General features: G+C 31.2%; 6 protein-coding genes across 6 annotated transcripts; 4 read left to right on the forward strand and 2 right to left on the reverse strand.

Annotated features, from left to right (window-relative positions):
- Window positions 1-4,057: 4,057 nt before the first annotated feature.
- On the forward strand, window positions 4,058-7,291 carry MONOS_12240 (putative Oligonucleotide/oligosaccharide-binding (OB)-fold; the record flags this gene model as incomplete). The annotated part of the gene is made up of 9 exons (XM_067864849.1): window positions 4,058-4,111; window positions 4,177-4,453; window positions 4,569-4,794; window positions 4,935-5,001; window positions 5,189-5,330; window positions 5,530-6,144; window positions 6,346-6,517; window positions 6,649-7,011; window positions 7,135-7,291. The coding sequence occupies 9 exons, from the start codon at window positions 4,058-4,060 to the stop codon at window positions 7,289-7,291; spliced, it is 2,073 nt and encodes a 690-aa protein (XP_067736222.1).
- Window positions 7,292-7,634: 343 nt separating this feature from the next.
- Window positions 7,635-10,564, reverse strand: MONOS_12239 (putative zinc finger MYND domain protein; the record flags this gene model as incomplete). The annotated part of the gene is made up of 11 exons (XM_067864847.1): window positions 10,457-10,564; window positions 10,279-10,390; window positions 10,118-10,225; window positions 9,917-10,050; window positions 9,761-9,821; window positions 9,577-9,706; window positions 9,239-9,319; window positions 8,960-9,111; window positions 8,601-8,735; window positions 8,238-8,353; window positions 7,635-8,070 (listed from the first exon to the last, which is right to left on the reverse strand). The coding sequence occupies exons 1-11, from the start codon at window positions 10,543-10,545 to the stop codon at window positions 7,635-7,637; spliced, it is 1,554 nt and encodes a 517-aa protein (XP_067736223.1). The 5' UTR covers window positions 10,546-10,564.
- A 4,241-nt stretch (window positions 10,565-14,805) lies between these two features.
- On the forward strand, window positions 14,806-15,441 carry MONOS_12238 (putative DDE superfamily endonuclease; the record flags this gene model as incomplete). The annotated part of the gene is made up of 1 exon (XM_067864846.1): window positions 14,806-15,441. The coding sequence occupies one exon, from the start codon at window positions 14,806-14,808 to the stop codon at window positions 15,439-15,441; it is 636 nt and encodes a 211-aa protein (XP_067736224.1).
- A 1,292-nt stretch (window positions 15,442-16,733) lies between these two features.
- On the reverse strand, window positions 16,734-17,528 carry MONOS_10383 (uncharacterized protein; the record flags this gene model as incomplete). Its single annotated transcript, XM_067862829.1, has 1 exon — window positions 16,734-17,528. The coding sequence occupies one exon, from the start codon at window positions 17,526-17,528 to the stop codon at window positions 16,734-16,736; it is 795 nt and encodes a 264-aa protein (XP_067736225.1).
- Window positions 17,529-18,662: 1,134 nt separating this feature from the next.
- MONOS_10384 (uncharacterized protein) lies at window positions 18,663-19,561 on the forward strand (the record flags this gene model as incomplete). Its single annotated transcript, XM_067862830.1, has 1 exon — window positions 18,663-19,561. The coding sequence occupies one exon, from the start codon at window positions 18,663-18,665 to the stop codon at window positions 19,200-19,202; it is 540 nt and encodes a 179-aa protein (XP_067736226.1). The 3' UTR covers window positions 19,203-19,561.
- Window positions 19,562-19,676: 115 nt separating this feature from the next.
- MONOS_10385 (putative Serine/threonine-protein kinase) lies at window positions 19,677-20,795 on the forward strand (the record flags this gene model as incomplete). Its single annotated transcript, XM_067862831.1, has 5 exons — window positions 19,677-19,841; window positions 19,916-19,989; window positions 20,036-20,129; window positions 20,186-20,487; window positions 20,543-20,795. 5 exons carry the CDS (start codon window positions 19,677-19,679, stop codon window positions 20,649-20,651), a joined length of 744 nt encoding a protein of 247 aa, XP_067736227.1. The 3' UTR covers window positions 20,652-20,795.
- Between the last annotated feature and the right edge of the window lie 1,202 nt (window positions 20,796-21,997).

Consider the following 21,997-nt stretch of genomic DNA (forward strand, 5'->3'; position numbering starts at 1 on the left):
TCAGAGTTTTTCAGAATAGATTGAAATTGTTTATTTTGATAATGAGGCATATAAAACATTTTGGATTTGACAAAGTCTTTATGATAAATAGAAAGAAAGATTAAAAAAAGAAAAGAAAAGAAAAGAAAAAATATCAAGCTTCGTGGAAAGATAATGAACTTGGAAATAGAACAAAATGAAAATTGTGGTGAACGATAAAGAATGAATTTTTGTATTCATTGTGAATTGCATTTTTTTCTTTTTCAATGAAGCTGACCCATCTTTCAATTTCGATGATATCATTTTTATTTATTCAATTAGATGGAATTGGAATAAAAAAATTTTATTGAAATAAATATTATAATTCGAATAATCACAGTTTATTTCAGATAACACCAGTTTATTCGAATTGAAAAAATTTATTTCTGAAAGACCAGGTTTATTCCAATAAAGCCCTCAACAAAAATTCTAATTATCTTTTTTGTCGATTCGAATGTTATGAAAAATCAGGATATTTTTTGACAGAAAGATATTATTAACACATAAATTTTTTATTCCAAAATTTTTTATTTAACAGTTATGGTCATAAATTAAAAAATGTTAATCTGACTTTCTGAACGAAAGGATTTGAGATCGAATAGTGTTATATGAAATGTTTCTAAAATTCAAAATGACATTTTCAGAAACGTGGATAAATCAGATGATATGCAATATTTGAAGGGTTTTACTCAATGAAAGAAGAAGCTTTAATGATGTGAGGAAAGAAAGAACAATCAACTAAACTTTACGAATAATCAATTTACAGAATTGCAAAAAATTCAAAGTTCATAGCGATTCACAGAGAAAAATCTTCTTCAAGGAAAATTTCAGATTTAACATTTTATGCTGGAACAGAAAACTGAAAAGAGGAAAGAACGCATGTGCGAGTGCATAATCGCTTCGTATACGCTCATATTCAGGTGATGGATAGGTGCAATTAAAGGCATGCCAATCAAAAATCTTAATTTACAATCGTTATTGTTTTTTCAACTTCTTCCACGATTGCAGGAACAATACTTTCACTCCATATGGCAATGATGTGATGTACCATGATTATTACAATGTCATTTCGACTTCAGACAATCCATTTCATGAATCGTACACAACGAATACTGATGAAAAGAGAGTGCGCTATGCTTATTATTCGAGTGGTTGGAAATATCAGCATACAGAAAAGAAGGATTGGCTGAAAGAAGGTATGAAAAATTGATTTTTCTGGTGTGGATGGAAATAACACTAGCAACCTGCATAGGATGACCGAAACAGATGCATGCAAGACAGCTTATCATGAAGGGATCTTCCGAAATGCAACAAAAAATCTATCACCACTAACGTTTGTGGAGTTGCTCTAGAAGCAGAAAAAAGCACACATAGAAGAGCGCAGCTTTCCTAATAACTTTACGTACTCGCTCTGATTGCATGTACAGTTTTGTTGGCTAGACTGGACAAGATAAATACTTTTCTTTTGGCACTTAGAAAGATGCTATGGCTGGATCTGCTCAGACTTTGCAGATTCTTCTATCTTCAAGCAGATCGTAGTGTCATTCTCCCTCAACTTCTTCGAATTCTTCTTCTCATCCTCCTCCTTTTTCATTATTCTCTTCTTCATCATCATCGTTGTCAATGCATTCCGCAGCTTCGCTGAATGTGCATTTAGATTTCTTTCTTCTTCCACGTCAGAACATCCCGCCCTGCTTTAGATCATCGTACGGCTTCCGCGCTCTGGCTGTGCTGAACGGAGTGAATGAGGCGAATGGACATCGAATGAGAAATTGCAGTGGAAGAGGGAAGGAGCTTCAAGGCACATTACATTCATCTGCTCGTTTAATGGCAAAACAAAGGAGCGAAGAGAAAGGATTGTGCATTCAAACGGAAGAGGCAAAAAAAGAGATATGGGGGAAAATATTTCGCTTCAGGCATTTTCATTGAAAAATTATGTCCTTTTCATTAACATTTTGAATTCAAAAGACACAATAAATATGGGTCCATTTTTTGACATTCGATAAAAGTCACAATACTTAATGTTTAGATTTCAATGATGCCTGTTTACGGATATGAAAATCATAATTATTTTGAATATTTGGAAAGCGAATAAAAGTTACGAGTGAAGCGATTTTTCAATGCCTTGTGTAATAAAATCCTGAAAGATCGTATTTTCCCCCATATACAAAAGCAAGTTAAGTGCAGCTCAGATGAAAGGGAGGCAACACGAAGAGCCAGAGGCGAAGATGAAGATAAAGAAGGACAAGACAGATAAGTTTTTACATTTCTCAAATTGACGCTTTCGACCAAAGACTTGCAAAGGCAACAACAGAAAAAAGGAGAAGGGAAAGGGAAGAAGAGGTGATGGTGAAAATGAACATCAGCAGATATTTAACTCGTTCGACAGCACACTTTTATCTACCCAGCTGCACACTCAAAATTTAACACCTCTTCGATATTTGCGATTCCTCCTTTTTCTCCCTTTTTGCATACATAATTGTCCACCATTTCTGTTCTTATTTGAACTCAGCTGAATCCCTTCACACCATCATCTCCCCCGCAGACTCCTCTTCATTTGCAAAAAAGTCCCTCTGAACGTCCAGCTCAAGCTTTTCTTCTTTAATGAGCATTCTTTCATCTTCCTCTCCTTCATTTTCCGCAGCGAAACATTCATTCATTGGGTTCTATCGCTCTCGAAGTGCTGCAGTCAATAAAAGTGCAAGGAATCTGCAAAAGTTGGGGAAACAGCAGATAGCGGACGATGATGAGAATTCATTTTCTAAGCGCGAATGGAATTACTCAAAAACAACTGGAACAACATCACATTTACTGATAGAGTTTCGAGTGGAGGATAAAAAAATATGAATAATCAGGTGTCTGGAACAATTTCATCGAATTATTTTCCTTTTGCAATTTAATATTGTTTTTGGCTATTTTTCATATTTGATTACAAATGTGAAAAATAGATAGAAAAATATAACAAAAAAGAATTAACGAACATTGCGATATGATAAATCACATTTTGTTGCTTTCTTCAGGTCTATTTTGATTGCATTTATTATTGGTGAATAAAAGAAAAATTTTAATCATCTTTCATTTTTCAAAACAATTCAAAAATTATTGATCGTATGCAATTAAAACAAATCTTATTTATTAAATAGTTTTTTCCAAAATATAAGTGAAATTTATTAACGCATTAATGCTGTTTAAGAAAGTGATTCCATTGAATTTTTTCGAATACCACAATAAATTTTCATTGAAAAAAGTTATTCCGAAAAGATAGAGCTTATTCCAATCAATTTTTAAATTCCAATAAATATAATTTATTCCAAATAAACTTTGATTATTTGAATAAGTTATTTCAATTCGAATAAAACCTTTCTATTCTCATTGCATCTATAACTTGATCTTCATGAGAAAGAATCACTTTTTTTGAAGTTGTTTTAAGTTTAGAATATTCGAAAGAGTTTTATTAAAAAATAATAGAAATAGTTAGAACTTCATGATCAAGAAAATATTTAGTTTCTTGAAAAAAACTTCCACCATAATGAATTTTTTATTGAAGCAAAAAACTTCTTTTTCTGGGTTTACAAACTAAATTTGTGCAATACGAATGCAATTTCAGGGGAAAAAACATCAAATAAGACCAAAAGGTCTTACAATTCAAAAAAGCATTATTTCTGAAGAAGAAAATGAAGAAATATCTTGTTTGTATTCTTTCCACGAACCTTATCATATATCAGGGATATACAAATGTGATTTACCAATAAATGAGCATAGTGTGCAAGTGCATTGTATTATTTTACTAAGTTTTGGTGATATTCATTGTTTAAGAGGAAATATTTCTGAGCTCACTTCATGAGTTCCAGACTATAATTGTCGTTGGGTCAACGGGAAGTGGGAAGACAACACGTTTGCAAAATAATGAATTCGAAAGTTACAAAAGTAAGATTTGTTTATTTTTAATTACTTAGAAATTCCTCAGTTTTGCATCGATAATGGTTGGGCATCTCCTTTGCATCAGTTTGTTTGCGTTGAACCTCGAAGAATTGCAGCAATGTCTGTTGCAGAATATGTTGCAAAGCAAAGAAATTCTCAGATCGGGCAAGAGGTTCGAAAAAGAGCAATCATATTTTCAATATGTAGATTGTTTATTTTAATTCTAATAAAAATAAGATTGGATTTGTTGTTCGCCATGAAGAATCTGTAACAGATAGAACAATGGTGAAATATGTGACAGAAGGAATACTACTCAGGGAATTATTATCCGATCCAATGCTTTCATCATATGGTGTTGTTATGATCGATGAGGTTCATGAAAGATCCACCAATACTGACATATTGCTTGCGCTTCTTAAAAAAATACTTAGAAAGAGAAAAGATATGAAGTTAATTGTTGCATCGGCAACAATAGATGCTTTTGAAATGGTTCAGTATTTTCAGTTAAAAAATGGTATAAGAATTCAAAACAAATATTTCAAAAAAATTTATTGTGGAATTTTTTAATGTCGAACGCACATGCAATTATTTATTTATTTATTTATTTATTTATTTATTATATAACTCAGAATCTGCACCAACAAGTGCTTGCTTGTTTATTGAGGGACGACAGCATGAAGTGAAGACTTTTTATTCAACAGATCCTGTTGAAGACTATGTGAAAAGTGCAGTTGAGTGTGTGATTTCGATAAATGCCACACAACCAATAGGAGATATCCTCGTGTTTCTTACGGGCAAGGACGATATCGAATCGGCGATTGAGTATCTTCATTCGCAACTAGCAGAAAAGAGAGAGTGTGTAAGTTTATAGGAAATTTATTTTTTCCCTTATGTAATTATCCACTTTTTGTTTTAAAAAAATGAATGCATATGAATTTTTATAAAATGGATTTTTTGGGTTTTCACGTTTTTATTTTAACTCATTTCTTTTTAAGAAAAGAAAGAATGGAAATAGAAGCACTTCCTCTGCATTCGTCTCTTCCGTTCAAGCAACAGATGGCCGTATGCTTCTTTTGGCTTACTAACATTTTCTGATTCTTTGAATTGTGATTTGTAAAAACTATATTTGAATTATTACCTTTTCTTCATTAAAAAAATTTTTTTTTGTTTCATTTTTGCTTGAAATTTACAAAACCCCTCAAAACCAACGATCTTGCGAATGTATTCAACACACTCACACTCCAAATAGATTTTCGAGCCGAAAAGCATTCGCGCAAAACGAAGAGTCATTTTCGCAACAAACATCGCTGAGGCCTCAATTACTGTGCCAAACATCGTTTATGTTGTCGATTGTGGCTTTGTGAAGCTGAAAGCTTTTGATCCGGCTTTGGGTATGCTTTTTGCTCTTTTCATTCATTGTTGCATTTTTTGTAATGTCATCTTTATTTATTTATTATCCTCGACGATCGAATTTCACTTTCTTTTAACTTCTTTGGTTTTATTTTGTTCATTATGCTCCTTTTTCTAAAATCAACTCTTTAAAAAAAATTTTATTTCACTTCATTTTATGTCCATCTCTCATTCCTTTAGGAATAAGTCATCTTACTCCTTGCCCTGTCAGCCAGTCCTCTGCCATTCAGCGAGCCGGCCGAGCAGGCCGTGTTCAGAACGGCTTCTGCTATCGACTGTACACCGAAGAAGCATTCGCAGCACTTCCAGCGAAAACACCTGGAGAGATCACGCGGTGCGACCTTGCTTATCCTCTGCTGATGATCTACTCGCTCTGCATTAACAGCATCCGGTCGCTGGACTTCCTCAGCCCGCCGTCGGATGCGCAGATCCGCCGCGCACACAGCATGCTTGTAGCAGTGGGAGCTATAAAGGAAACCGACAACACTTCAAAAGACATTTCATATGACACTTCAGCTGACACTTCACGACTTTATTCTTCTTCTTCTTCTTCTTCTTCAAGCACTTCAGAATCAGCACTTTCTTCTTCCATTTCTGAAAGCAAGCTAGCATTATCCACTTCACCTTCATTTGCTGTTACAGAAGACGGACTGAACATGGTGCAGCTGCCAGTTGGAGACATCCAAACAGCCAAGCTTCTGATTGAAGGAGCGAAGCGCAATTGTTCTGTGGATATAATCAACATTGTAGCAATGACATCGGTAAAGGATGTGTTTTTAACTCCATATCAGTTTGGTATGTTTGGAATTTGTGCAAGTTTTGAAAAGATGAATGTTTGAAGATGTAAATTTATCAGATAAGAGAACATAATTTTGGTATAATTTTGATATTCTTTCGTTTCTTCGAATTTGTATTATGGATTGGAAAAACATTTTTTTCTTCATCTTAATTTTTTTTTGTTTTTGTTGTTGTTGTTCATAACTTTGACAATTTCAGATGCCCCAACTCCATTTCACAAGGCCGAAGCCGTTGCAAATGCTAAAAGAGCCTTTTCTGTTGCTGAAGGAGATCACATATCGCTGCTTAATCTGTACAGAGCCTGTGAGCATCATCACTTTGATGCAAAATGGATGGAAAAGAGATCAATCAACCTGAAAATGATTGAATAGTGTGCAACATATTTTTTGTTCAAATGGATAATCCTTATTAAATGTTATTTTGTTTCTGTGAATTCATTGCAATTTTTATCGTTTTTTTCATTGTTATTGGTGAAAATCTAAAAAAATAACAACATCAAAGTGTTTGCCGAGTGCGTTTGCAGCTCCGCAAGAAGTTTAAGCAGCTGGGGCTTCCACTGAAAACCACTAACGATATAGAAGTCATCCAAAAGTGCATTTGTGCAGGGCTGTTTGCGAATAGTGCTGTGAAGTACACCAAAGGAAAAGACAGCGGAAGGTTCGGATTGAATGATGAGGGTGATGATGGAGATGAAGAAGGACACTTTGTCACACTAACAGGCGGTGTTCGCATTGATATCCATCCAAACAGCGCAGTTTTTGCATATCCACCCACTGCGTTTGTTTTTGATGAGATTGTTTTCTCAACAAAGAAGTACGCGAGACATGTGACTGCCATTCAACCGTCGTGGCTTATCGATGTTGCGTATGCACATGTTATTCTTTTATTGAATCATTTACTAACATAAATTTTTGTTGGAAAAAAAACATATTTATTTTCTTTTTTCTTTGCTTTGCTTTTCTTATCTTTTCTTGTAAATCTCTAAAGACCGAATTTCTATGCAGAGCGTACTGCAACTGAAGCTATCCGCGAAGAAGCACTTCGTCACCAGCAGATGGCAAAACAGTCAAAGCCAAAGTCTGTCTCTGAAATGATGGCGACTGGTGATGCTTTCATGTCAATTTTTAGTGAAACGAAAAAATAACTTAGAAATGAAAATTTGTTTCTTTTTTATTTTCAAATTAAAAAATGACAAAAATATTTTTTGATATTTAATGATTTGGAACGGCATTGCAATGCTTTTGAGAAACAATCGTTTTTTCATAAAACAACTTCATCTTAAGGGCCGTTGCCACAACAATGCACTTCGTTGCCATGTCAAAAATAGTATTAAATGTGTGATTGTATTCAAACTTCTTAACCATACGATTTTCTGAAAAAAAATTTTTTTTTGAAAAATGACTTGTTTTTCTCGAAAGGTATCGTGAATGGAGTGGAAAAAATTATGTTTTATGAAGTGGAGATTTATGTTGTTTAATACACACAATTTAGTCCACATCATCAAAATCTGTGGTCAATTTCTTCTCTGACTGGACTTCTTCTATCAGCAACTTCTTCTTTTGTTGAGAAGAAGCAGATGAAGATGCAGACGCAGAAGCTGAAGCAGAAGAAGACGCTTTGTTGCTTGTAACTTCTTTGATTGCATCGACTTCTTCATCATCGTCTATATCTTCTATCTTTGCCTTGTGTGGTTTTTGCTTCTCTTCCTTCTCTTTCATTTGACGTTCTTCTTTCTCTTTTTCCTCTTTCAGCTTATCGCACTCCAACTTGTGTATTTTCCAATGTTTTCTTTGGCAGTCAACGGAGCAATAAAACACACTTCGGCACTTCGAACACCTGTTTTGTGCTTTTTTCCCGCAAAAGCCGCATTTTGAGCCAGATGACACTTCAGAATAGAATGACTGGGTGTAAAGGGAGGAGATGCTATTGGAAATAAAGAAAGAAAGAAAGAAAAGAAAGAAGGAAAGGAAAGGAAAAGGAAAGGAAAAGGAAAGGAAAAGGAAAGGAAAAGGAAAGGAAAGGAAAGGAAAGGAAAGGAAAGGTGAAAAAATTGAATATTTCGATTTTTTGCATCAATTTTGATTTCACACCTTTCCATTTCCTTCATCAGCTCAGCACGAGAAAGATTAAAAATGGTTTTTTCCTGTTCCTTTGCAATTGCATCCCAGTTCTGTCCTCTCATCAGGCTTTCTCTCATGTCCGAGACCTGAATTCATAGCAGACGAATATCATAATACATAACAAAGAAAAAGTGAGTGGAAGAAAAAGAAAAGAAAAGAAAAGAAAAGAAAAGAAAAGAAAAGAAAAGAAAAGAAAAGAAAAGAAAAGAAAAGAAAAGAAAAGAAAAGAAATTTTTTCTTAAAAAGTTTGTAATAATTCTTCAAAAACAAAATGCCCAAAAAGAAATCCTTATTTGAAATTATCAATAGTTCGTGTCTCTCTCTTCTTCAAACAATTTGGATTCTCATAAACTCTTTTGAACCTTCGGGCTCTGGCAACTGTGCGAATCCAATAGAAAGAACAACACTTTGCAGTGTTTTCAGAGGCGGAATCTGGTCAATCAATACTTCGGTCAAGAAAGGTATCAACTATAAAAAGGCAAAAAATATGAATGAATTAATAAATATGGTCGAAATGAACAGTTCAGAAAAATATAAGATGTGAATCAGTTAACTTTATAAGCAATCAACAAATAAATAGGAACAGCCTTCATTTGTTATTGTCAATTTAGATCTCTCTCTCCCTCCCTCTCTTTCTTTCTTTCTCTCCCTCTCTCTCATTTTTTTTTCTATGAAAATATAAGTTTCCAAACTTTTTTCACTTTCTCTTTTTTCTCTTGGTCAAAGCGATATTTCCTCTGGCATTCACCGTTTGTGAGAAGGCAATACAGCGACAGCCAGACTTGCGCTTCAATTTTTGTCACTTTTTGTTTGTCAGCTGGTGGAACATTCTCCCAACGAAGGTCTATTTAACAAGGGAAAAAAGGAAATAAAAATTAAAAATGTATTCAAATATTAAAAAACAACATATGTTAAAATTAAATGAACAAAAAAAAATTAAACATATCGAAAATATATTGCAAAATATAAACCTTCGAATTTAACTGTTTTGCTTCCCTTCGTCCTTATCCAAGGCTTTTTTAGAATCAATTCGATTAAAAGAGTTATAATATCTTACATAGCAAAATAAAGTCCGATTTCAGAATTTGTATTCATAACAATCAAAATAGAATTATAAAATTGAAAATATGCAATTTAAGAATTTGCGGAAATCATAGCTTTCAAATCAATAAAAATTAAAATGTATTGAAAAAAATGAAATGAAATATTATAGATTCTTTTTTCGCTTTTTCTTTTTCTAAGTTTTTTTTTTCTTTTTCATTTTGATGGTCAATTTCAACTGTTTTCAAAAAAGATCTGTTTAGCAAACCTCCATTAACTAAAAATGCATCGCCAACTCCCAATGAGCATTCCGTCAGGTACTCTGAAAGAAAACGTGTAATATTAATTGCACTCATTGCAATTCTAAATGAAAGCTCAGCATTTTGATCCGCAAGAGTCTTGAAAAGTGTGCCACAAAAAGAAAAAAGATGTGTGAAGAAATGCTTTCATACTTCGCTGGCACTCATTTTTGCTTCTTTTCCGATATCCTTCACTGGCCATTCCGAGCATGGCCTAAAAAAAGGAATTGGAAAGGTAAAACAAATAATTCAAATAATAAATATGTAAAAATCAAAATATTTTAACGACTTTTAAATATTAAGTCATACTCCGAAAGAAGCATTGCAATTTTTCTGTGGCAATATTCAGCTAATTCGGCAAGTGAATCGCCAGTGGACAATGCAACATCTTTATGAAAATACATAACCTCCAAAAGATTTAAAAGTACGGCTTCGTTAAAAAGCTAAAAAAAAAAATTGTTTAGGATAAAATTAAAAAACTTGTATTCAGTACAAATATTTCTTTCAAACAATAAGATAAGGCTTTGCCGATTTTTCATAAGCAGAAGGTGAAAGCTTTGGGAAAACTCGAGTTTTCCATATTTCAACTGCTAAGAGATTTTGAATTAGAACTGATATCTAATGTTTACATCAGTTAATCAAGGAAATATGCGAAAAATGAAATAAATTACCTTTTCTGGAAATGATAAAAAGCTTTGCACAACAAATTCATCTATATTGTATAAAACGCAATGGTGAGCTTGAGCGTTAATTTTTTCAATAATTTGATGTTGTTTCATCCATCTTTTTTTAATTATTATAATAATAAAGAATGTCGAATTAATTTGATTAATCAATGATAATCATCACCTTGAAGAGCCAACAATTTTTATTGAATCAACAGGTATCAACTCTTTTATATAAGCCTCGCACTCCATCGGAGTTAATCCATCTGACATTTTTTCGTATTTTTAAATATGGGGCAAAAAAAGAAAAGAATCAAACTTTGGGGCATTAAATTATTGATAATCACAATGACATCCGCAGATTACGTAATGATGATAGTTCTGTCTTGATTCAATAAAGTTTGATGAAACAAACCATCTTTTTAATGCTTTCAAAACATAATTTTTATGCTTTCATCGAATTTACTGATCCAATTATTAAAGAAGTTCTTCCTTATTTCTGAACTAACATATTATTTATAATTGTTCGAATTAAAACTCTTTCCTGTTGAAAAAATCAGAAAATAAAGGTTTTAATTTTTCCTTTTCTTATTTCAATTTTTAGAACTGCAGAAATATCAAAATTTCACCAATAAATAATAATATTGGCTGATATTATTTAAATAAAATATTTTGCTGTTGTGATTCGTTCCTTGTTATTTTAAAATAATGATATCATAAATTTAACCTTCGTTTGAAAAACTGACTTTATTTAAATGATAACGTTCAGTTCGTGCAAAAAATACAGGACAAGATCGATATCTCAATAACCGCAAGAAGTCAAATTTTGCTAATTTTCCTCAAAATATGTCTCATCACCACAAACTCATGTGACACACAAGACTTTCATAACTTCCTCGTTTGAGCTCAGAAAAATTTATTATTAAAATCTCGTAGAAACTCAAAATCCTATTTCTCAGAGATTTCGATATAAATTTTTTCTGAGCATAAACGAGGAATTTATTATAGTTTTGTTTGTCACGTGAGTTTGTGTTGATGAGATATATTTTGAGGTAAATTAGCAAATTTTGACTTCTTGCGGTTATTGAGATATCGATCTTGTCCGGTATTTTTTGCGCAAACTGTATCCGAAACAAAAAATTTTTAAAAAATTTACCTGTTTTGTTTCTAAATAAAAAAAAATTCTTTTGGATATTATATTTTTATTATCAAAAACGATTCAATATATTTCTTTGAGGATTTTTATACGAACTTGGAAAAGTTTTTTCTTAATTTTTACAAAATTATTTTTTCTCGAACTCATCTGAAGCATCAGTTTGTGTTACAAAAATCATCCATTTAACAAATGGACAAAATTCTTCTTGTTATGGACATAAAATAATTTGATAATTTTTCAACGTCTAAAAAAGTTGTGATAAATAAAATTTCATCACCAATTAATAGTGTTCTTCTTTATGGAATCAGTTATTTCATTTTCTAATTTAATCCAATAAGCCAAAAATTATGGGTGATTATTTTTGATATCATATTTTTTCAGTTAAATTTTTTAAATAAGAAAATTTGTTTTGCATTTTTGTCAGTGAACATCGAAAAGTTATTACACAATTTACAAAAAAAAAAATAAAAAATACACATGAATGCATTTCAAACGTTTGGTTTTGTGACAATTGCAATTCAAAAAGTGTGCGTGATATTTTTTTCCATGTTAAAAAGATATTTTTAAATTCAACACTTAGAAAAAAATAATGATTTGGGTGATTATTAATGACATCATATTTTTTCTTTCATCATTTTCGAACAGAAAATTTCCCTAAATGTGAACTGAAGAACATTGAAAAATGAAAAGGCTAATCATTCACATTTTCATCTTTAATTCTGTTGAAACATTTGTGTAAATACAATTGTGATAATTTTAGCATTTGAATACAAAATCTCTTTCCAATGATAAATAACGTTTGAAAAATAAACACCCCGAAAAAAGTTATGATTTCAAATATAATCACCCATTACAAAAATAATAACCCTTTTTTAATATCAAAAAAATATCAATTCGAAATCGAAAAAGTTAAAATCAAAATCGAAAAAGTTTGAACCAAGATAGAAAATACTGAATTCAACATCGTTGATTCATTAATCATTATTAGTTTAGAAAATATTTAAAATTCAGATTCATGTAAGTTTTCTTTTTTTCAGTGAATGATCAAACAGATTTCACATATTCTCACCAGAATCCAATTTTAGAATAAATAAACTTCTTTTCATGTTTTGAATTAAACAATTTCTAATTTGAATAATTCATTTCGGTCTTGAATTAAACTTTTTCGATTTAGTGTGAAAATTCGATGTTGTATTTAACTTTTTTGTTGTTGAATAATTTAAGGTATTTTTTCGTTATTAATAAATTCAAAATGCTATTGAATAAATTCGATAGAATAAAAAGCAATTGAACATTAAATCTTTGGACATTCTTCTGTTTGCAAAAGGATGATTTTTAATAGACTGTTTTTTTTCTTCCAAAAATTTTTTGTGATCTGTGATCTGGCTTTAAATATCCAAATAGGAATTTTTCTTAAAAAATATTTATAATTTAAAAAACAAAAAATGCTGATAATATTTGTCAAAATTTTTTTGAAAAGTTCCATTTGTTCAATTTTCCAAAAATTTAATATTTCATATTTTCATCATATTTCTGTTTTCACTCACGAAATCACACCCAAACGGATAAAATAACTTTAACAAGGATTTGTTTCAATGACAGCAAAATTTGGTGAGTGGAAATAGAAATTTGATCGAAATATGAAATTTTTATTTTATTAGAAAATTAAACAAATGGAACTTTACAAAAAATTTTGACATTTATTTGTCTCAAATTTCAAAAAATACCAAAAAATTATTTTTTTTAAGTTTTTCAAAATTCAACTTCTAGAAATATCGTTTTTTCACTAAAGGTTTTCTTATGTTTAATAATAATAAAAGTGATCTCCTTTTTTTTTGCATTTATTTTCTAATCTTTTTTTTCCATTTTGATTAGTTAGACAAATAAGTTTAAATCTTGAATCAAAATAGTAATATTTTCAATTGTAATTTTCAATAAAAAAAAAAAAAAATAAAAGGAGAATTTCTTTTGTGATTTGTGATTTTTTTTGAAAATCAAAACTTTTATTTGCGGTGTTGATTATTTCGAAAAAATGTTGTCATTTGCCTAATTAATAGTATATAAATAAAAAATATATCTCAATTGTTACAAAAGCAAATAGTTGATGAAAAAGAAAGACGGAGATGTATTAGATCGTGATTATCACAATTTTGTGTTTATTTACAAAATCTTAAAAAATAATTATCAAATCGAAGTTTTTGAACGAAGAAATATGATCTTTATAAAAATCATCTAATTCTAACAGAAACATATCTTTTGGGAATGGGGACAATTTTATTAATGTAATTTGTTCAAATAAGGAATATTTTTTTTTTTGTTTCTTTTTCATTCCACAAAATAACAAACTTTAATTCATGTTTATTCAGAAAAAGAAAAAAACATTTGACTTTTGTTTTCTAATCATTTTGCAACTTTTATTTTAGAAAATTGTTTTTCAGGCCGATTTATTTCTCAATTCAAAAAAGATGAAAAATTCACTAACAACAATTATTTTTGTTTGATTTTGTTATTAATCAGTCATTGTTCGTATGCATAATTCACGATTTCAAACACGCGAAACTTAAATGTATGGAAAAAAAGCTCATCAAGGTTTTTGATTCACAAAAATCTGAGTGAAAATTAATAATTGCGATAATAAAAAATAACTTTCCAACTAATTGATTGAACAAATTCAGTCTTTACAAAAAATACACGAAATTATTATTTATCTTTAACATTTTACACAAATTTCCTCTTTTGAACTTGATTGATTTGACTGCGTCAAGTGGCATTCGATCGGTCAACATCCAATAAGATCGATCTAATGTCATTGAGACCCAGTCAAATTGGATGTGACTCAGTCACATCCGATGTTTTCAATTCTGGGTTTCATGATCACAGAAAAAATATATTTTTTATGGGTCATTTCACTTGCTTGTTTCTATTTTTTTCACAAAATGTCGCAATCAACTTTTTTGGACATATTAGTGAGAGTGGAAAAGAGAAAAGCTATCACTGCACCAGCGCACATCACTCCTTCACCTGTAAAAAAAACCCTCATCGAATCCGCTTGCAAATATATGAAAGTTGATAAAACTCATGCATTTTTTCGACTCACTGGATTTACTCGTTTTTAATGCGATTTGCTTTATCAGTTATTAAGCAAAGAAAGCCCTCTTCATCGGGGGAAAGAAAAAACAATTGAAAAATTTGAGGATCAACTCTTTCTTCTTTTGAATTTTTTGCATCTTGGATCAACATCCTTCACTCATTTTCTCGTTTCTTCTTTTTATGAAACACAAAATTCAACAATTAAATTACTTCACAGCATTGTTCAAAATATTAAAGTCAATCTGATCGATTTGTTTATCACATTTCGACCAGACAGATTAGATGATATGAGAGATGTGGGTGTTGTGGTCGACTGCACAGTTCTTCAAATCAACAGACCAGCTGGAAGCTTGCAGTTTGGAACAAAATTCTACAGCGGGAAACATCATATCTACTGCGTGAAGGCTGAAGTTGGTGTTAACCCGCGCACCGGAACAGCCAGCACTGTCAGTTCCATTCACACTGGCTCAACACACGACTTTTCTATCTTCAAGGAGCATTTCCCACAATTTAAGGCGCAGCTTGGGGGCTCAAAGGTGCTTGCGGTCTCGGCATACATCGTGGCGAGGAATGATTTGGATGCATGTATTACGAAACCTGTCGGAACTCCTCAGCTGGCATCGCGGCGAGTAATTGTTGAGCGTTATTTTGGTCGTTTGAAAACTCTTTTCGCAGTCTTTCGCCACAATTGGCCATTTCAGGTCGAAAAGATTGCTGACTACTTCATTGTTACATGCGCACTGACAAACCTCCACATCATTCACAACCCATTAACTGGGCTTGACTGCGAAGCTAATCAGAGGTTCATCAATGAACTATACATAATTACAACAAGAAAAACAGAAGCAAGGAGACTTTTCAACGATAGATATCGGGCTAAACTTAAGAATAGACTCAACCCAGAGGCCACTCCAACTTCTTGAATTACAGTTCTGCTTGCAGAAGAAGCTTGCGTGAATTTTTATTTTTTACACATATTATTCTTTATAACATTTATTTTCTTCTTTTTTATATTTCAATAACCATAACTATCTTTTTCAGGTGATTTTGATGACCAACAAACCCAAAATTGTGAAAAAGAAGAGAAAGAAGAAGAAAAAGAAGAAAAGGAAAAGAAAAAGAAAATTTTTATTGAAGAAAAAGAAAAAAGAAAGAAATTATTATGTTGAATAGTAAAAATGATGAAATAGAAGATGAAAGAAATAATGTTATTGGCACATGGTTCATTCCGAACCAATGGAAAAGTCTTTGCCTTCTTCAACAATCTTCTTCTTCAATTTTTCCTTCTTCTTCATGTTCATCATCTGATGAGAAAAGAGAAAGAGTAAGTGAATCGCCTTCACAATCTCCTTTAGCAAATAAAAAATGAGTTTTTTCTTATTTTTTATATAAACATTCACCTTCATCACCTTTTTTGATAATCACAATACACTTTTGATGTTTGAGATAATATTTGTTTTTGTTATTATTAAACATACTTAAAAATATTAAAATTTTTGATTGAAAATTGTTTTTAATTCTTTAAAGCTTTAAATAAAAAATTAAAATGAGAATTGAATGAAAATGAACATTTAAACAAACACGTACATGCAAATATTTAAAAATCCATTCAAATATGCTATTACTGTTGTTTTTTTTGTGAAAAAGTTGGTAATCCTTACAAAAAATGCGTTAAAACTTGTTACAAATACATAGTATTAAAAATTGATAAAAGCAAAAAACTGATCAAAAATGGCTTTCATAATATCTATTAAACACACAAACCAAATTCTAAAACACAACTAAAAACATTTGTAAAGAAATTAACAAAACAAAAAAGTTACGATCACAACACTCAAAACAAATTTTATTGATAATTCTGAAGCTGAAAACATGTGGGATTGAGTGAAATTCGATTAAAAATAGAGAAATTCGATAAACCAGACATAAATCGATTTGACTGAGTCACATTTTCGCGACTCAGCCTAACCCTAATCAAGTTCTATTTCCTAGTGAGGGATTTTACCCGGTACCAGAATTTAACCCTATACCACTCTTTCAATGATCACATTTTCTTTTTATTTTTGAATTATTGTTTTTCAGATAAATAAATGAATCAAAAAAATAAACCAATGAATGTTTAGTATTATTATAAAAAAATAAACGGAGAATAAATTACAAAAGCAATTCTGTCAACAGGAAATAAATGTTTTGATAAAATTGTTATTATTTCAATTCACTTCAACAAATCAATATTCGAATCCGATGAATAATAAAATGCACCTGTCACAGCTGCAGAAGGAGCTTTTGAAGGTTTGATGAGTGACGAAGCCCATTCTGAAGAACTTTGTGGTAACGTTTCTAAAACTTTCGATGGTTCGAAAGGATTCCATCCAGAAACTCTCCAAGAAGTTTCAATTGTTTTTGGATTAAAAGCAAAAGACAAAGCGTATTTCAAATTTTGCATAAAATTTGTCCGTATTGATGACGCTGTATGCTCAGAAGGAGTTAATTTCCATTTCTGGAAAGAGTGCTTCAAATTTGCATTGACGAACATGTCGTTTGGCTGAATCAGATGCGATGTGTGTGATGGAAGGCGAATAACGTCAATCAAATTACCTTTCGCACATTTTAAAACATTTTCATCGAAGTGCCCAACCCCGCCATCCATGATAAGCAATGCGTGCATTCCACTCTTTCCAACAGCTGCTCTCTTTGCGACGATGTCTGGAACAAAAGATGAAAAGAAGATTTTTTGAAACAAAGCTAATGTCATGTGTCCTGTGTCTGAAGGAACAAAAAACAACGACTGATTAGATGCTGCAATATACTCTGCGGGGACAGAGGCAAAAGGGATGAAAATCGGAACCCTATATCTGTCCCCATCTGCTGAAGTCATCAAAAGAAGAGTAGTCGAAGTCGGGATTGCAGGTTCTGGCACAGTTGGAGAAGAGCTGGAAGAGTCATCTGAAATCACCAATGTTGGAGGTTGATCCGAAGAGTATGTGGACGTTTCATCCAAATTAAACATTAAAGAAGATGGATATTTTTCCACGTCAATGAACTTTTTGACATTTGTCTAAATTTTTTTTGAAAAGTTCCTTCTGTTTAATTTTCAAACAGAATAAAAATTTCATATTTCGATCAAATTTCTGTTCTTACTTACGAAACTTCACTTAAAATAAAATTATAACATCGTCAAGATTTTGTTTCAATGGCAGCAAAATTTGGTGAGTGGAAACAAAAATTTGATCGAAAAATGTAATTTTTATTCAATTTGAAAATTAAACAAAAGGAACTTTTCAAAAAAATTTAGACATTTGCAAAAAAAGGTTCCAAACAATCCTTTGTTGAATGAGCTGCTCTTGCAGGCAGAAGAGGAGTTGGTGATGTTTTATGAAATTCTGGATGTCTTTTCAAAAATAATTTCCTTCACGTTTTTGTTAATGACATGCACTTCGGAGTGCATCCCGGACGTTTCCGCATGATATCAAGAGCCTTTTTCTCATTATATTACAAAAATGAACACTCAAAAAACGAACAAACCATTTCAATAACTTCTTTAAATGTCGGAAAGCTTCGTTTTCTGATTTTTACCTTTTTTTCTTCAACTAATTTCGCTTCTTCTTCTCCTGTCAGCTTTGTTGGGCGCCAACTCTTACCCGGTACTCTTCCAGAAGCAAGAGCATTTTTTGTTCTGTAAAAAGTTGATCGAGAAATGATATTATCTCTGACAAGACCTCAAACTGAACAATTTGTTTCAAAGGCCAGTTTGACCACCCTAACATTGCGCGATGAATCAGCACGAACTTCTTTCGTCGCAAGTCTTCTGCAAACAGTCCGTTTCTTCTCAGTTAAAATTCACATATTATTTTTTATTTCAATTTATGGCACTCAATGGTTTAGGGTTTGATTCCGGTACCTGGTTAAATCCTCAGCTTCCAAGTCACGATGGTGTAGTTGGTTATCACATATGCTTCACACGCATGAGGTCTCCGGTTCGATCCCGGATCGTGACATTTTTTGACTTCAAACAAATTTATATAATTATAAATTATTTTTTTGTAAAAATATAATTTTGACACTGTAAATTGACGAGATATTTTAATGTAAATAATGTAAAGTTTGTTTTAAAAATTGCTTTATTTGAAAGTCGGTGATATATATGTCGATTATTTTTGCATTAATTTCTTTGTGCTCAGCTCAATGGTGTGACTGCTTCAACTGCTTGTGCGGATGCGGATTCCCCATGTGCGGAGGATGCGGAATGGGTGGATGGGGAATGCCCATGGGATACATGGGAGGTGAAGGAGGAATGGTTGGTGCTGGATATGAAAACACAAACATGGTTAATGCATATGGAGCTGGAGGTGATATGATGGGATACGGACAAGCTGCCAATGCCTATGATACAAATGCTTGTGTTGCTGATGTCAACGCGATGGGTGCCTATGGTGTCAACAACTACGCAGTCCGCAATGCCAACCAAATGATGGTCAACAACATTAACGATGTTTGCATGGCTGGATCAAATGGATACGGTGCAGCCAACCTCAACGCTGCTGCAATGAACAACAACATGTTCGGAGAAGGAAACTTCGGAGGTGCCACAAACGCTTACGGAGGTGCTGCAGGAATGAACAACATCAATGCTGGTGGATACGGTGCAACCGGTGGAGCTGGTGGAGGGATGTGGGGATTCTAAATAGACATCCTATCCTTGTAGCGTTGGACTTCCTCATTCATTGTGCATTGCAATTTTAAATTTACAAACGCATTTCCAGATTTTTACGAAATAATTTCGTTTCATCAATTAAAATTTTTATTGATCAAAACGCTTTTAATTTTTCTGAGTTTCAAAAGAGAACCGAAAAAGGAATTTTAAAACAAAAATAAATATATGGAAAAAAACATTTATGAGGTTGTTCATAAAAATCTCCATTATTGTCAATAAACCAACAAAAAGAATGGAAATAATTTTATGAATTTTTTAATGTTAAATTTTTTTTATTTGATTATTTTTTTCCACAATTGAAAACACAAAGAATCTCTTTTTGCAAATAATTTTCACAATTTGAGTCGCTCATTTTTTCTATTTGATTGCTTCAAAAATGAGTCACATGAAAAACATTTTTGATTATTCCCATAAATATCATTTTTGAAAAACCCTTTTTTTTCAATGGAGGAAAATGGAAATTGGCTTCGGGCCCAAATTGAAAATGTTCCTCCTTTCACAAGGATGTATGATATCGCGAGCATTGTACTCTCCTTGCTCATATACTCTGGAAATTTGTCATTGATTGATATTTTTTTCCATCCTGTTCTTGTAATTGAAGATAAGCAGGTTTATATGTCTTATCTTTTGCTGGATTATTTCTTGCGCATATTTTTTTCTGTGACAAACTTTTTTTAAACTAGTACTGGCGACTTTTCACATCATTTTTGTATCATGGAGAATTTGGATTGAACCTCATCATAAACTTATATTTTTTGTTTGTACTCAATTTTCTTGCTCTTTTTTTATGTTTGCATTTTCAGCTCGAACATGTGTTCATCACTTGAGACAAATCATTTTCGAAACAGAACAATTGATTTTGCATTTTTTGTATTTTTCATAGCGTCTGTAATTGTCGTATGCAAAATATTTCATGCAAATTTTATTCAAAAATATTTGATTGATTTCATTAGATTTTATCATTGATACCAACAAATGAGAAATCTCATCCAATTCTTGCTCATTCACTTTCATCTGCATTTTGGTATTATTCGTCTAAACTACCAGAAAACAGACATGGAGCTGTAATGTTGTTTATGCTGATACAAGTTCCTTTTTCGTTAGTTGCATGGATACAAATTTTATTTAAAATTGTGTCTGGAGAAAGCATTATGGATAATTTGAAGGGAATCCTTGCAGGACACCTATTTTATTATTTCGAGCGTGTTCTTTGTGATGATTACATTGGCGGTCCTAACATTGGAAAGGCTTTAAAGTTTGTTAAACATTTTTGATTGGTTAATACATCTCATTCCATTTTCATTGTTTAGCTCTGCAAAACAGTTTGTTATTGGATTGTTTCATCGTGGGGAAGAAGCAAATGCAGATGGACAAGCAGTGATACAAATTGACGAACCAGAAGAATTACATGAGGACTAATTTTTTTGGTTGTTTTAAAAGTTGAATGAGTATATTTGTAAAATTTGAAGTTTTTTGTTTTATACACTTCATTTAAAAAACAAATTATTAATTTTTGCGTACTTTCATTAACGTCAATACACCTTTTTTCACAAAATGAAAAAATCAATAATGATTATGAAGTATTTTTCAAATATTCCAAATAATAATTTTGATGTTCAATAATGATAAAAAAACTGTTACAAACTATTTGAGAGAAACGTTCATTGAAATTAAAGAATGTATTTGTTAATTTATACCTTTTAAAGATTTTGAAGAATCACAAACAAGCTGGAACAAGAACAACAGATACACGAACTTTTTGATATTTTGAAAATATCGAAATATTCACTTTCAAAAGATATTTTAAAAAAAAAATAATAATAATAACATTTTGAATTAAATTCTATTTCAAAATGTTGAATCCGAGCGTGTATTTTTCGCAACATTGAAAAACGAAAATTTTATTACAATGAGTAAAATACCCGGAACATGGTAAAAAACCCGGAATTTTTATAAAAATTCATATACACCATTTATTATTCAAATTTGGTAAACTTATTATTCGAAATTGGTCAACTAATTATTCGAAATTGTTAAACTAATTATTCGAAATTGTTAAACTTATTATTCGAAATTGGTAAACTTCTTATTCAAAATTAATAAAATTCAGTATTTTTTACAAAAATATTTTTTGATATAATATGATCACTGGCTGATTGTCAGAAAGTGATTAAAATTTTTTGTTTTTTCATTATCAATAAAAAGGATGAAAAATTGAACCCCGATTTTTATTATTTGTGAATAAACATGAAAATTTCTGTTTTTTTCAGAAAAAAATCATCATTCATGAAATCGGTAATTTTTCAAATGAATTCATCTCCTATTGTTAGATTGTGAATTATTAAATCGAAAATTTTTATAATATAAAAATTCAAGTGCTGGAAACTACAAAAAACAAACGAAGAATTATTATTGAATTCAAATGGATAATTTCAATTTTGAAAAATTTTTGATTCCAGCTCTTGAATTTTTATATTATAAAAATTTTCGATTTAATAATTCACAATCTAACAATAGGAGATGAATTCATTTGAAAAATTACCGATTTCATGAATGATGATTTTTTTCTGAAAAAAACAGAAATTTTCATGTTTATTCACAAATAATAAAAATCGGGGTTCAATTTTTCATCCTTTTTATTGATAATGAAAAAACAAAAAATTTTAATCACTTTCTGACAATCAGCCAGTGATCATATTATATCAAAAAATATTTTTGTAAAAAATACTGAATTTTATTAATTTTGAATAAGAAGTTTACCAATT

Source organism: Monocercomonoides exilis (assembly GCF_001643675.1).
Source record: "Monocercomonoides exilis strain PA203 chromosome Unknown scaffold1-2713096, whole genome shotgun sequence".
Lineage (NCBI taxonomy): Eukaryota > Preaxostyla > Oxymonadida > Polymastigidae > Monocercomonoides > Monocercomonoides exilis.